The 15897-nt window shown below is 41.2% G+C and overlaps 1 protein-coding gene across 1 annotated transcript in view; it reads right to left on the reverse strand.

The window, feature by feature from the left end:
• Positions 1–15897, reverse strand: part of CHPF2 (chondroitin polymerizing factor 2) — a 730161-nt gene that overhangs the window by 359312 nt on the left and 354952 nt on the right. The window contains exon 3 of the mRNA XM_044067571.1: positions 8939–9121. Within this exon, the coding sequence (XP_043923506.1) occupies positions 8939–9121 (183 nt within the window). The remainder of the gene's footprint in view (positions 1–8938; positions 9122–15897) is intronic.

Genomic DNA, 15897 nt, shown 5'->3' on the forward strand with positions numbered 1-15897 from the left:
AGATGGATTGGTTCTGTCGGACACCCTGTCCGCATGAAAGATGATGAAAGGCTCCACTGCCATAAGGGCCTGTAATTCAGATACACTTCCAGCTGAAGTGATTGCTAAAAGGAAAGCTGTTTTCCAAGAAAGGAATTTTAAGTCTGCAGCAGCTGGCTCGAAAGGAGGGAGAGTGAGTTTCTCCAAAACAAAGTTAAGGTCCCAGGCTGGGGTTGGAGCTCTCCAGGGTGGTCTCAAATTTTTGGCCCCTTTGAGGAACTGCTTGAGCAGTGGATGAGAGAAGAGGGGAGGTTCTGTGTTAGAATGAGCTGAAATAGCTGAGGCGTGGATTTTAATGGAGGAAAAAGACAGGCCCTTGTGAAGCATCTCAGTTAAGTATTGTAAAATCTGAGGTAAATTGGGTACTGCTGTTCTCATCCCTTGAGACTGGTTCCAGGTACAGAACCTTTTCCATTTTTCAGCATAAGATTTTCTAGTAGTAGGCCTCCTTGCCTCTAAAATGATATCCATCACAGGTTTACTGAGGGATGGTAAAGGTGAGATTATGTAATTAGACAGGCTGCAAGGTTCAGTGTTAGAAGCTGAGGGTGCAGAATCTGGTTCTCCTTCTGAGACAACAGGGAAGGAGTCTGAGGCAGGTGACATGGGAATAACCATGACACACTGGTGCAAGAGGGGGTACCAGTGTTGGCGCAGCCAGTCTGAAGCAATCAAAATCATCCTCGGTTTGTCCTGTTTGATTTTTAGTAGTACTTTGGAGTGCAGAGGCAGAGGGGGGAAAGCATAGACTGATAGGTTTTTCCAGCTGAAGGACAGAGCATCCACTTTCCAGGCTTGTTTGTGGGGAGTCCTTGTGCAAAATTTCTCCAATTGGTAGTTTTGGGGAGAGGCAAACAGGTCTATATCTGGGCTCCCCCATCTGCTTGTCAACATGTTGAAAATCCTTGGTTCCAGTTTCCACTCGTGCGGGTCCATGAGGTTTCTGCTTAGTCCGTCTGCCAGTGTATTTAATTTTCCTGGCAGGAATTGAGCTTGTAGGTGCACTTGGTATCTCAAGGCTGTGTTCCACAATGCCAAGGCCAGTCTGCAGGGGGGGTAAGAATGTGTATCCCCCTGCTTGTTTATGTACCACATAACAGTGGTGTTGTCCGTCTTTACCATTAGTTGTCCTGGAAGAATGTGGTCCTTGAAGGCTGTCATAGCATTCTGCACAGCTAACATTTCCTTTTGATTGGCATGCAGGTGCATTTGACTTGTTTTCCATTTGCCCTGAATGCACTTCCCTGCCTGGTGAGCCCCTCATGCATAGTCTGATGCATCTGTTGTTAGGGTTTGGGTGGCAGGGGGTGATGTGAAAGGTAGTCCCTTGTTTTGGTGGCAGGCCTCTGCCCACCAAAGGAGCTCTAGGCGTAGGCAAGGTATGACAGGGATCATTGCTTATAGGTCCTGAGAATGTTGACACCATAGGCTTTTTAGATACCACTGTAGTTTCCTCATATGCAGTCTTGCATATGGAATTAGAAGAATGCAGGAGGCCATGAACCCCAAGGCTTGCAGTATTTGTCTTGCAGATAGCAGGGTTTTTGAAGTAGGTTGTCAAATGAATTTGTTTCTCTGGCGTGAGGTAAGCCATCTGGGAAGTTGTATTTAAGCTTGCTCCCAGGAATATAATTTGTTGACAGGGTACCAGGTGTGATTTCTTTTCATTTATGGTGTACCCCAGACAAGTTAGAACCCTTTGTACAACGGCCAGATGATTCAAAAGTATGTCCTGGCTTTCTGCCTGAATTAGACAATCGTCCAGGTATGGGTATATCTGAATATTTCTTTGTCTGCAAAATGCAATAACTGGAGGCAGGCACTTTGTGAATACCCTGGGCGCAGTAGATAAGGGCAGTGCAGAGAACTGATAGTGCGTGTAGCCTGCTTTGAAGCGTAGGTATCTTATGCAATATTCTCTGATTGGAATGTGCAGGTATGCTTCTTTTAAATCTAGTGTTGCCAACCAGCCATCTTTGCCTAGCATAGGAAGTAATTGGTGAAGAGTCAGCATCTTGAATTTTGGAATCTCCAAAAAGGTGCTTAGAGTAGACAGGTCCAGGATAAGATGCCATGAATTGTCTTTTCTGGGTACCAGGAAAACTCTTGAGTAGAAACCTTGTCCCTTTTCCTCTTCTGGTACCAGCTGAATAGCCCCTATGCTTAAAAGAGAAAGTACTTGTTTTTGGGCCTCTGCCCACTGATTTGGGGGTAGGTCCGGCCACCTGCTTGGTGTTGGCAACGTGTGGAAGTGAAATCTGTATCCCTGGCACACTATATTTAAAACCCATTTGTCCTGGGTAATGAGTTCCCAATTGTTTGCATGAAGAGCAATCTTTCCCCCCAAAGGGACAGTCAATTGATAAGTGCTTGGAAATTTTAAAAGGAAGTCATTGAGACATTTTACCATAGGGGGGGGTCTTATTATTCCCAGAATTGGAAGTGGAGGCCCCCCACTGCTTAGTTCTGTGTGTCCCCTGGGACTGAAACCTGGGGTTTTTGCTGTGTCTGGGTTTGGCTTGAGAAGACCTGGAAGGGGCTGGAAAGGACCTATTCTTAGAGGGCCAGTGCCTACTAAATCTAGGAGGCTGAACTTGTAAAAAATCTTTAACAGTTTGCATAGATTTAGCTTTATCTTCCATCTTTTTAAGAACTTCCTCAGCCTTGTTGCCAAACAGCCGGTCCTGATTTAAGGGAGCATCCAACAATTTAGCTTTAACATGATCAGGCAAAGATTGCTCCTTAAGCCAAGCATGCCTTATGAACACAGACCCAGTAACAGCAGCCCTGCAAGAGGCCTCTAATGAATCAAAACCACATTGCAAAGTATGTTTTCCAACTTCTTCAGCAGAATGCATTAAATCCTGTAATTCTTTATTTTCCACACAGTCAGGAATTAACATCATTTTCTGTTTAATCAGTCCAATAACAAGTTGCTGATACTTTAACATATGAAACTGGCAGTTTAAAGCCCTGATGGCCAAGGTTGCAGAAGTGTAAACCTTCTTACCCAATCTATCCAGCGCCCTGGAGTCTCTATCAGAAGAGGTAGGATTTTTAGCAGTAGAAGCCTTAATGCCCTTGGGCCCCTGTGAAATAGTCTCTGGATCTGCAATATGATTTTTAAAAAGGAATTTGTGGGACTCAGGGAACTTGTAGTATCTGTCAGGTTTTCTGGAAGCAGGAGACAAGGAATTGGGGGCCAAACTAGATTCCGAAAAAGCATCATCAACAATGTCTAGTGCAGGAGGAATAGCTAAAGGCCTATGCTGAGGTAGGAGAAGGAAATCCCTAAGCCTCTTTTTTGAATCAAAAAAATCCTGGCTTTCCCAGTGGAAATTCTCCCTTAAAGTATGTAAGGTTTCCCCAAAAGAAAAATCCTCAGAAGGGGAAGCAGAGGGAATGGAGTCCTCTGCATCTGAATCTTCATAAGTAGATAAGGGCAAATCCAGATCATCAGGAAAAAACAAAATCCTGGTCAGAAGATTCATAATCAACTTCAGTCTGTCTCTTAGAAGGGGGAGGGGTTGGCTACCCCTGATTAAGAGTTATTAGATCTTCAGCCATTCTTATCATTTGTTTTTTAGGCATAAAGGCCTGAGTATGTGGCCTGAGCATCGTTTTTTTAGGCATGGTTCGAGATTTAGGCCTAAATAAAGAAGGAGGTGTTGGTTTAATATGCAAGTCCGTAGGCCTGAATACACCCTCAGAAGCCGGTGCCTGCACAGTGGCCCTGGACCCATCAAAGGTAGAGACATCCTCTGGTTCCATAGTTGAAGCATCTCACGGCATACCGGACTCCGAATGGGTCTCAGTAGAGGCCTGAGAATCAGAAGCAGAGGGTATCAGGGGCTGCAAAAGCACCTCACTGAGTACCGGTGAACTGGCGACTGGCTTAGGAGAAGCGTCGTCAGCAGTTTTGGACCTCGGCGGCCTGTCTCTGTCTTTATCTTTGTGTTTTTTCGGAATCCCGGTAGTCGGATGGCTACAACATTTCTGGATAATTAAACCGAGAACCGAAATATTTAGAGGTGAAAATATACCGACGACGGACAGTGTGCTGATTAAATAAAGCACAAAACTGACAGCAAGGTACATTGTGGTCAGGGCCTAGGCAAGGAATACAGTACGAATGAAAATCTTTATGAGGTATTTGCTTTCCACAAGTAATGCAATTATTAACTTTTACTGACATCGGTAAGGAGCAAGAAAAAGTTTCCCCAATGGGGTACTTAGCTTTAGTTGAAGACTTCGGTTCTGAAACTCGAAAACGAAAATTTCAGGAGTCGGCCGACCAGCATTTGCAAACTGCTTCTGCTTCGGGCACCGCACGGCAAGAAAGACTGGTGTAATGGCTTTGGCTGCATGTTTTATACCCCTGACGACCTGACGTCATGGAAGAAGGGACAGCAACCGACGCAGGACCCAAGACTTTGTTAATCAGGCCGACTGAGGGCTACCTGCAAGCAGATAACCCAAATGTAATGACTGCAACAGTGAAACATGAAGAACATCTGAGTAAAGAGACAGAGGGATGCCAGTCTGTCTTAAGCTAAAATTTGAGGCCACCAATGTTTTTAATTGGGAATCTGAGATCATTCAATCAGAATGACATTTTAGAGAAATACATACTAAAAAGGGCACCATATTCAATAAGAGACCTGATGAAATGCCAACGGTGAAATCAAGGCTTCTTTGAATCTAGAACAGATGCCTTTGGAAATTACGAGCTTTCCAAACTACTGCAGAGAAATGATGGTCAAAAGATAAGAAATTATCAACAAGAGTACTTAAATCTCTTATGAAAGCATCTGATAGGCCTATATCATACTGGAAATGCATTGTTTATCAAAATTACCATACTATATTTTTTCACATTTAATTTAAGACCATTGCCCTTAAAACAACTGTTAACATGACCTAACTCCTGCAAGAGAAAAAGGAAGGATGCCAACTTAAACATTATTGAATTAAGGATGGAGCTCTAGCGAATAATCAGAAAGAATTAGTTGAATTGTTCCTTGTCAAGTTTTCAGCTTTATCAAATAAGTGATCCTCCTTACCTGTACCTAATGTAATTGATGACAGAGACATTTGTCATAACTTATCACTGGGTGTGGTTAAGAAATCATGTTTCAAACTTATCAAATAATTGCCCCATGGAGAAATGTTGTCCATTTTGTATAAATTAGGTATCAGCTGGTATGTTGTCAAATGGACTAGTGGATGGCTGACTGAGAAGCACTTTAAAGTTAAAATTGAGGACATTACACCCGATAAAAGGAAAGGAGCAGCTGGGGTCCCTCAAGGTTCAGTGCTTTGACTTTTGCTGTTTAATATATTTATGTCAGAGTTTCCTAAGTTTGTTGATGACACTGAAATAAGGTCAACCATCAATTCAGTAAATGATCAAGCAGTACAACAGCGCTATTTGTTAAATACCCTGTATATCTGGGCACTGTGTAAGCATATAACATTTAGTGCCAGTCAAACTAAAGTGCTGCACTTTGGTAGCAATAATCCATGTTTTTCATATGCACTAGTTATATTAAGCAGTATGAACAATGTTAGGGGTTTGGGTTTAATAGTGGACAGTCAACTGAGATATAAGAACAGTCTTTCTTCAGTTACTAAGATGTGTTATGTTATCAAGGACATGGCAACAAAAAACTGAAATGTCATATGAGGTTAAGTGGTTTCATTCTTTAATAGCCATACATCTTAAATAACAAAAGTAAAGACTTTAGTAATGCTCTAGTGAAGCATTCCAGTCACTGTAATTCTTTTTTAAAAATGTAGTTTTTTTTGTCCTTGATAACATACATACTAACTAGAATATATGGCAATGACTTTAATAATTTACTTGAGTGCACGGGCAGCTAAATCTGCGTGCTGATAAAGCGCAAGGACTTAATAGAATGACTAACATCAAATGTATTTTAAAGTCTATATAGTTATAATTATTTTCTTACTTATTTGCTTATTATGTTAGTCATTTATTTTATTACAGTGATACTTCTTTCTAATTATAATATTTTAAAAGGAATGAAGATGTTTGGTCATGTGACTTCTGTTAAGCTGTGATCATGTACTAGTTTTTGTTTTGATGAAGTTCTTATAACTACTAAAGAATGAAAGCACACTCTGTCTCATTTTTTGTTGCTCTGTTTCTATGTGATTACAGAAAGCGGCTGTTTGTAATACAGCCACTGCTGACACGTGCACCATTCCTTTTTCAGCTATTAAGGACATCTTATGTAGTAGTTCAGGCCATGACTTGATAGTCTTACTTCCTTTCTATAAGTCTGCCATACGACCTTATATTGAAGGCTCTGGATCTGCATGTCTGCTACTGTTCACAGTTAACTCCTTCACTACAACGGAGCTCAGGAAGTCTGCACTTTTCTTTTGGCAGAATCAAATTATGTCCTCACATTTCAAACAAATGTTCATATCTTTGGAACCGTAGGAATTATGAAAGAAGTATAAATGGCAAGCTCTTCAGCACAAGCTACTTTTATAGTGATATTATTTGTTAGGTTCTAGGTTTTAAACTGTACAGAACAGTAAACACAGTAACTATTACATTTGTAATATTGTGTAAACAACTCACAATATCTCAGCAACCACTCAAGTTACACACATACTGTCAGCAGCATTTTATTCATCTATCTGAGGGCTTTCACATGAGGCTAAGGAGTTCTATCTGTTACTTGACTGTTGAGATATTTAGAAAAAAGGTGAAAATTATAGCTGTATAAATTAATATCATAAAACAACAGTTAATATCTATTTTGCTGCACTAGACTGAGGTCAAATGTTAATGTAGTTGAGTTTGCTATTGTGTATTTTAAGATGAAATATTTTAAAACCTTGTACATAGCATGTAAACAACGGAAAAAATAAAAAAAACGAGCCACCCAGGCAGTGTTACCGTGGAATAACAATTTATTAAACACTTAACACTGTTAAAATAAAACAAACTAAACCCTTCTGCCAAAAACAATATGTTGGCTTCATCAGAGTCATCCAAATGAGCTACAGATTACTTTATATACTCTAATTACTTAAACAATTATTCATAAATTTGCATACATAATACAATTACTCTGACTAAATTTAAAGGCATACTTCCCCTACATGTGTGCTGTACAGAAAAAAAACTTTATTTCTTTTAACCAGAATGGTCATTGTACATAGCATGGTTTTGGAATTAATGATGCAAATATGAACAAGCAATATTTGATGCCTAGCAGTGTCAGCAGGAGTTAACTGCAGCTGCACCTGGGGCATCACTCAGAGGTAATAAGTTAATTAGTATGATACCTTTGAATTTTTCCATCCTAAACAGATGGATATGGTTTGTTTGTTTGTGTCTTTCGGCTTTTCCCAGTTAGGGATTGCCACAGCGGAACTCCGGTTCTCTAATGATTGGCAGTAGAGTTTTACGTGCTGGCTTGCCGGGCCTAACGCACAACCTTCAACGAAGGAACGCCCATTCACACATGTTGCCACACAGAAGACACTCTAACTGAACAGATGGATATGGTTAAACCTTTAAATTACAAGAATTGATTGATGCAACTGACCCTGTATTTTATAAGATATAAGCTGGTCAGAGGTGACCTCATTATTCTGTAAACATGCATGAATGATGTTATGTTAGCTACAACTGGTATGGAGATAAAACATAGTTATGTTATGACAACACATCAAAAAGGCATACAAGAGGTTTTCAACACACACCAACCTCAACGGTGATCTGTCTGGTGCTGTAAAACCCATTCCCTCTGTTTCACATAAGCAGACAGCAGAAGACCTAGCAGCCTAATCACGACCATTTCTGCTCCTTCTCATAAAAAATAAATGGACAACAAATGACTAATTCCAGAAAATGGCTAGTAATTTCTCTCGGCAAGTCTCATAGGTAGCAGTACTGAGACTGTTATGCCACCACAAAGTTTGTATTTATTTACTTTGGTTTCTTCTATGGCCCAAACATCTGGACAAAGCAAGTACAACAAATTTACAGGGTTGGGTGGGTGGCCTAATGGTTAAGGTGTTTGCCTTAAAAACACAAGGTGCAGGGTTTGAGTCTCACAAGGGATAATTGGCTAGGCTTAAAATGGCTTGCAAGGGCAGTTAGCCTAGTACTAGTCTATGAGCCTATGAGTTATTTTGCAAACAGTACAGAAAGTAATTAGTGTTGAAACTTCTAGTTTCACAACTGGCATCCAGACAAATAATGTCTGGCACAGGCAAGTGGTTACCCATGTCTTGGAATAATCTGAATCCAGAAGACAAGCCCTGTTGGGCTCATAACTCATGCACATAAAATGAAGATACAAAAGGGAAGGACATAACATATTTAAGTCCCTTTGTATATTTGCTGCTTCTACTGTTTACTTTCTAACAATAAATATTGCATCTGTGACATGCTCAAACCTCGGATGGCTGTCTCGCACTTAAGTGATGCATACATATATAATATTTTAGCTCATATTATTCAATAATACAAAAGAAATGCATTAAACATTTCAATGAAAGTGAAGTGAGGTGAATTGGTTTCAGAATTAATTATCAACAATACACAATTACAGCAACAGTGAAATCTGTGTGTGAAACACAGATGACATTACTATAATACTGTACAAAAAGACACTACAAATAGGCACATTCAGAAATGTTATTTTCAATCTCTGCTATTTGTATTAAGCACTGCCAGCTAAATTAAGTTTTTAGATTTCATTCTTAGAATATCTGAAAGTGTGAGCGCACAAACATGAGTATGCACACGGCAGCACACACGCAGTGAAAATGTCTACCAAATTAACATATGATAAAGAAATCGAAATGGAACATATCTGATTCTCCAGCATGGAAATGTTAATCCCTTTACCTGCAGCTGCTCTATTTCATTATAGGCTCTTTCCAACTCAATTTCACTGAAGCGCTTGTGGAGGCGATACATTAGTACCGAGTCGCGGACTGGATGAACAGCCATGGCATTTATGAACTGCAGGCTGTCTTCTTTGTCGGGGTCTGCGTTCTTTCTCAGCTCATGATACTGATACTGCACCTCCTGGCAAGACAGAACCAAAAAGCTAATCAGAACAGTACTGAGGAGCAAAGGTAATTAAATAATCACAGGACACAAACAGGTACCTCACAGTTTCTAATCAAACTCTAGACAAACAAGTTGCCAGAGTCAAAGATAACAATAATTTTCCTGTGCACAGTATGAGAGACAGGCAGGCAAGAAATGGGTGTCACAACCACATTCCATGTCATTTCTTTCTAAGCTAGTAACAAAAATCCATTAATAACAGAACGCATGATGTAAATCAGCATTCTGCAAAACAATTACTTGCTCTTCTGCATTCACATGACACAAGAAATGCACACTGCAGCATATTTAAGCTACACAGAAAATAGCACTGACAACTAAGTATATACCCACAGCTACATAAAAGTAAGCTTCTTGATGCTGTGCTAGCATCTCCCTAAATAAACAAAATAGAATCTTCCACACCACCATCCTATAATCGATGAACTGTGAACCCACCCATGCTACATGCCTTCCTTAACACAGTAGGAAGAAACAAGTGACACAAACCGACATACACAGCCAAATATTAGTCCAAGACAGATTAAACATATGTAAGGAACTTAACCTTGCTCACCATTAAAAATAAGTTTTCTTCCAATTTCTACAAAACTCTCTAAACACTAAACACAAAAAGCCAAATGTACAGAAATATTGTCACTATACTGCATAAAGTTCATAGCAATGCTGAATGACCATCCTCCTGGGTACATCTCATTTGCTCACTTAGCCAAGTACAGTGAGATCATATTCTGAGTCTAGTGTTCACTCTGCTTAATACAGTAGATTTGAGAAGACCAAAAAAAAAATAAATAAATAATTTAATTTGCTTTTACTGTATTTGTCTTTCCACCTACTTTATTTTGCTTTTCTTAAAAGTACTCAATTTTATTTATTCTGCTGCATTTATTACTGCTTGGTAGTAGTCTGATTAAATTGTAACTGTTATTCTAAGTCCTTTGGTTTAAGCACTTGCGCTTCATACAGGCTGTTTTACATTAAGAAGGTTTGTGGTCTGCACTGCTGTAGGAGGACAGGCTGGATTATGTCCTTCTGAGCTGGGAATATCTGGTCACAGGCTTATTTTGCCTGCTTATTTGAACTGTTTCTTTCTGAAATTGGTGCAGCTTGTTTGCTGTAGCATAGACCAGATTCAAACCTGCTGAATCTAGCTTTGTTTGTATAATTTGAGCACTGATCCAGGCCATCTTTTTTGGAGAAGGTTCCCCTGCACCCTAGTAAGCAGGGGTGTGCAGTTAGAACTTGTCTGATTGAAGACTGCTGGAACAGGGCTCAGTTTTGAACTTTTTTTCTGATTAATTGGGTAACCTGTCAGTTTATTCGTTTTCTATTGTTTTTTATATATATATATATATATATATATATATATATATATATATATATACATATACATATACATATATATAAATTGTACTTTATTCATCCGCTTTTACTGTATTTGTGTTTCTTCCTACTTTATTACTAGGGGCAATGACGACAACTCTGATCTGCGATATATAACAATAAGTATCCTTTTCTGTGCATTTAAAGTGTTTGAGTGTATCTGCTTTACTTTCTAAAAAAAAAAAATAAATAAATATATATATATATATATATATATATATACTTGTTTCCCGCCTTTCTAAGCTAGTATAGTCCAGTTTTCAGGTTCATATATTAGTACTAGGTTAACTGCCCTTGCAAGCCATTTTAAGCCTAGCCAGTTATCCCTTGTGAGACTCAAACCATGTACCTTGTGTTTATCAGGCAAACACCTTAACCATTAGGCCACCCTCCCAACTAGTGCTGAATTCAGGGCTGTGTTACAAATCTCTGTGTTTGCCCATACCTTACTTGGATAGAAGGAAGTTCCCTGTGAGAGAGGGGAGCTTTGAGCAGCCTGTCTGTCCCTGGAGGAGTGGTTTTAGCCCAGAAATTAGTAGTTTATTGGCCATTTTGGGCTAATTTCTATCTCTTTCATTTCCCTGCTATAAATACCATATTTGCCTGGTTTTGCATGCCGGGCAGCGCTGGTTAGCAAGGATAAAACTATTCCTGGCTCCACAAAGTCTCCTCTTCAATTTTTCCCTTGGAACTAGACAAACTTTCAACTTAAGCACTCAGGCCACTCATTTCTCAGCCTGGCACTTACTCAAACTTATAGCAAGCACTTATAAACCCTAGCAGTAGACCCGCCTGTACTGTACAGAAGGACAAGGCTCTCTATTCGACCTTACCAGCCATCCAGTAAAACAGTTCACTGTACCTATCCAGGCATGTCCAAAGGGCAGTTTCAGGTGTACTCTCCAGTCCAACTGGTGAATGTGGTCATTTTGAGGCAACGTTGCAACTGCCTCATGTACACAGACAACCCCCTCCTCCTACCACCAAACACTAATACATGCGAGAGATGCAATTATACAGCCAAACTGGAGGCTAAGCTCTCTCAACCCAAGACTGGATCAGACAGTCAAGAGGTGAAGAGAAATACTTGCATCACACCACCAGTCTCACATAAACCCATTAAAGCAGCACTGGAAAAAAAACACATAAATACATGAAAACATACTCGGAGGCTCTAAATAAAAATCTGCAAAGCCAACAGAGACTTCAAAAGCAAACATCCAAGCAACCTCCACCCCCCAACACAAACCATGAAACACATACTTCAAAAAACCAGTGTGCCATGCAATCACAGTCCTTAAGGCAAAATAACATACCCAACATACTAGTAATAGGTGACTTTATAGTCAGGCACACTGACGTCCCACTCACTAGGTTGAATAAGGAGAAGGTTACTGTTAGCTGCCTGTCGGGCGCCAGGATCACCACATAACACAAGCACTCAGGTCACTACAGAACAAGTACAAATATGACTCTGTCATTGTCCATGTTGGTGTGAATGACCTGAGCCGTACCTCTCTGGACTACATGAAAAGAGATATGGAAGAGCTCTCTGATGACGTAGCCCAGGTCGGTATGACCCTGACCCTGAGTAGCATCCTGCCCTCACCAAGAATGATACCATGGTATAAAGAAAAAATTCTCAATTTCAACAATTGGCTAAGTTTCTGGTGTCACACAAAGGGGATCCAGTGTCTGTCCGCCTGGGATGACATGCTCGACAAGCCAGGCTGCTTCGCTAGAGACGGCTTGCACCAGTCACCCTTAGGCTTTCGAATACTGGCCAAGTCTCTTGCCACCCCCATAGTGCCTTTTTTAGGCAAGGCTCAAAAGACAAACGTACCGCCGTAAATAGCACAAGTAACAAAAAACTGAGGGTAGTGCTACTCAATGCCAGAAGTCTGAACCTCAAAATGCACGCACTCGAGGCACTCCTCAGTATGGAGAAAATCGATATATGTACAGTAACAGAAACATGGTTTAAGGCTCCAGAGAGCACCCCAGCACTACCAGGCTACAACTCATACCATACATTTTGGCCATAGAACCCAAACCGAAATACAAAAGGCGGGGGCGTATCCATATTCATCAAGGATACTCACACCTCCAGGTTAGTGGCACAGCACGATGCTTCAGAGATCATCCATGTGCAATTAACAATGGGCAAAACTGCAATTCAAATTGTAGCTTGCTACAGATCACCCACCATGTCCCAGGACCCCCATTCCGTGTTCCTGGAAATACTGGGAAACATAAAAGTCCTACCAAACACCCTAATATTGGGTGATTTCAATTATCCAAACATTAACTGGGAGAACTAACTCCCTTGCCGAACATTTCCTATAATTTAAAAACTCAAATGCCCTGGTTCAACTGGTCAACACTCCCACCAGAGATGACAACATATTGGACCTGGTCATCACCAACATGGGCGACCGGTGTTCCACACTGGAGGTCAACCCCTCGCTGGTTATATCTGACCATAGACAAATCACTTTGGATATCCACATTCCGCCCCCAACCCTGGACAGGAAAACCACTGTGAAAAACTTTTCAAAAGCAAACTTCACGTTACTTAAGACTGAGGTGGAGAGTTTCAAAGCCCCCATGCTGAAGGATAACGCTGTCCAAGCTGCAAAATTCTTTACTACTGCATTCTACAGGCACCTGCAAGAATGCATGGATCATACCATCCCAAGCAAAACCAAGACTCACTCCTCCAAGAAAAGGAAACCAGTCTGGTGGACTCCTGCCATAAACAAGCTATACAATAGAAGGAGGAAACTAGTACAGCAAAGAGTAAAATCCCAAGAAGGGAAGACATCCCTGATCAGTATCAGCAAGAAACTACGATCCCTCATAAAATCATCCAAGGTGAGCTTTGAAAGAAAAATTGCCAAGGACTCCAAAGATAACCACAAGGCATTCTTTGGCTATGTCAAGAATCTAAGTGTCAATGCTCAGATCAGCTCAGACTTGGTGCAGAATAGCACAAAATACATGCAACCGACCGATATCGCCAACATCCTGGCAGACAGGTTCAGCGCAAACATCACTCCCCTCTCACCCCCAAGAGGCCCATAACCATACCAGAAGAATGTAGAGTCCCTGAAATCACTGACACTCAGGTTAAAACAACCCTCTCCAAAGCCAAAAACACAGCATCAATGGGACTGGACAGTGTCCCAGGCTGTGTTCTACACGAGCTCAAAGACGAACTAGCCCCTCACCTAAACACAGTGTTCAAACTCAGACTCTCCACAGGCTCCGTACCCATAGAGTGGCGCACAGCAGTGGTTATTCTGCTCCACATAGGTGGAGCCACAACAGACCCCGGGAACTATCACGCTATAAGCCTGACTAGCTTGGTCTGCAAGGCTATGGAGCTCATCATCATGGAACTCATTAACAGAGACAATGGGAACCTCCAAACACTGGACCCTACCCATTTCGGTTTTGTTAAGGGCAGATCATGCCTCCTAAACCTGGTGGACTTCTTTGAGACAGTTACCAGGGCTATAGATGAGGGAAAGGTGGTACACACAGCCTACCTAGACCTCGCAAAGGCCTTCGACACCATTCACCATTCTGGTATTATAGACAAGCTCACCAGCCTGAACATAAACCCCTACGTCACAAGATGGGTTGCCAACTGGCTCACTGACAGAACCCACATGGTGAGAGTTGTAGGAGCTAGGTCCGACTCTAAATCGGTTGCAAGTGGAGTTCCCCAGGGCTCAGTCCTAGGACCCATCCTGTTCGGCATATACTTCTCAGAGGTACAGGCAAGCACAGGAGGACTATGGTTGACCAAGTTCGCAGACGACTGCAAATTAGGGGCTATAATCGACTCTCCGGCTGACACAGACAGCCTCCAAAAGACTCTCACTGAGACGGATACCTGGTGTCAAAATCATGGCCTCAAGCTAAATGCCAAAAGTGCATAGTCATCCTCTTTGGAAAAAATAAAGTACCCACAAACTACTACATAGGTGGTAGCCCCCTAAATACGGAAGATGTAATAAGGGATCTGGGGACCCAAGTAGATAGTAATCTCACCTTTGATAATCACATTGCCAAAGTGGTTAGAAAATCCTTCTACGTGGCCCACCTAATCACAAAAGGGTTCGCATCCAGATCAAAAGAGGTCACTGTGCCCCTCTGCTGATCACTCATCAGACCCATCATAGAGTACAACGCCCCATTTGGGATGTACCTTACAAGACACCTGCAACAGCTGGAAAGACCACAGAAGTACCTCACCAAGAGGATCACTGGCCTCAAACAGATGCCCTATGCAGCTAGACTGAAGAAATTGCAGCTGTACTCGGTTGCATACCGCCTACTCAGAGGTGATCTCTGCCTCACATACAAGGCCATGTCCAACCCAGAATTGATGGACATGCTCTACCTAAAGAAAACCTTATCCCCGCGAGCCACACGCTCTAGGGATCTACACCTCATCACAACAATAAATAGGATGTGCTGGAGGGATAGATTCCTGTCCCAGAGACTTCCCATGCTTTGGAACAAGATCCCAATCTACATTAGGCATAGCTCCTTGCTAACACTCTTCAAAAGAAATCTTGACGACTGGATGGGAAACAGAAAGTTTACCTCGGGGTTCATTTCAGTGGCTCTGCTGGACAGAAGCACAGGGAACTAATCTAAAGGGGTGGTGAAAGCCAACACATTCTGGCTAGGCTTCTAAACGCCTTCGGGCAGATAGCCTAGTACCTACCTATGAACCTATTCACATAAATAATGTACATAATTTTAGGTACATCTCTAACCAAATGTACAGGACAAAGATAAAAATAATCTAAACATTATTAATCATATGCAACAGTAACACAACAGAATTACTAATCCACTAGTACATATAACTAAGTCCCAAGTGCAGTGTTTGTACTAATAGACTGCAGTACATTTCACAACTATTTATGAATACTAATCTCTGTTTTCATATAGCCTACCTTTTGCCAAAATATACGGTCAGTTTAAATTCTGATGATGTATGCACTCAGTCTCCTACTATACTACATTATTCACTGTATGCATAAAATCTGTAAGCAGTGTCAAATCCTGGGCTGTGGCTGAAATGGATCTATTTGGATCAGTCCACTGCCCCAGTAAATGCAATTTCTAAATAAATAAAACAATAAAAGTACACCAATGATACACTGCTGCATATATACTGTTCAGTTAGACTACCTGAGAAAACAGACAAGAAAACAGAAAACATTCTGGTTCTTGATTTATAATTTTTTTATGCAATGCCAGTGTTACGAAGTATTAACAACTTGAAATTCCTGGCCTGCTATTAGCTGCACATTATACTGTAAGAA

The sequence above is a fragment of the Protopterus annectens genome, chromosome 3.part1 (genome assembly GCF_019279795.1).
Source record: "Protopterus annectens isolate FY-2018-M chromosome 3.part1, PAN1.0, whole genome shotgun sequence".
Lineage (NCBI taxonomy): Eukaryota > Metazoa > Chordata > Ceratodontiformes > Protopteridae > Protopterus > Protopterus annectens.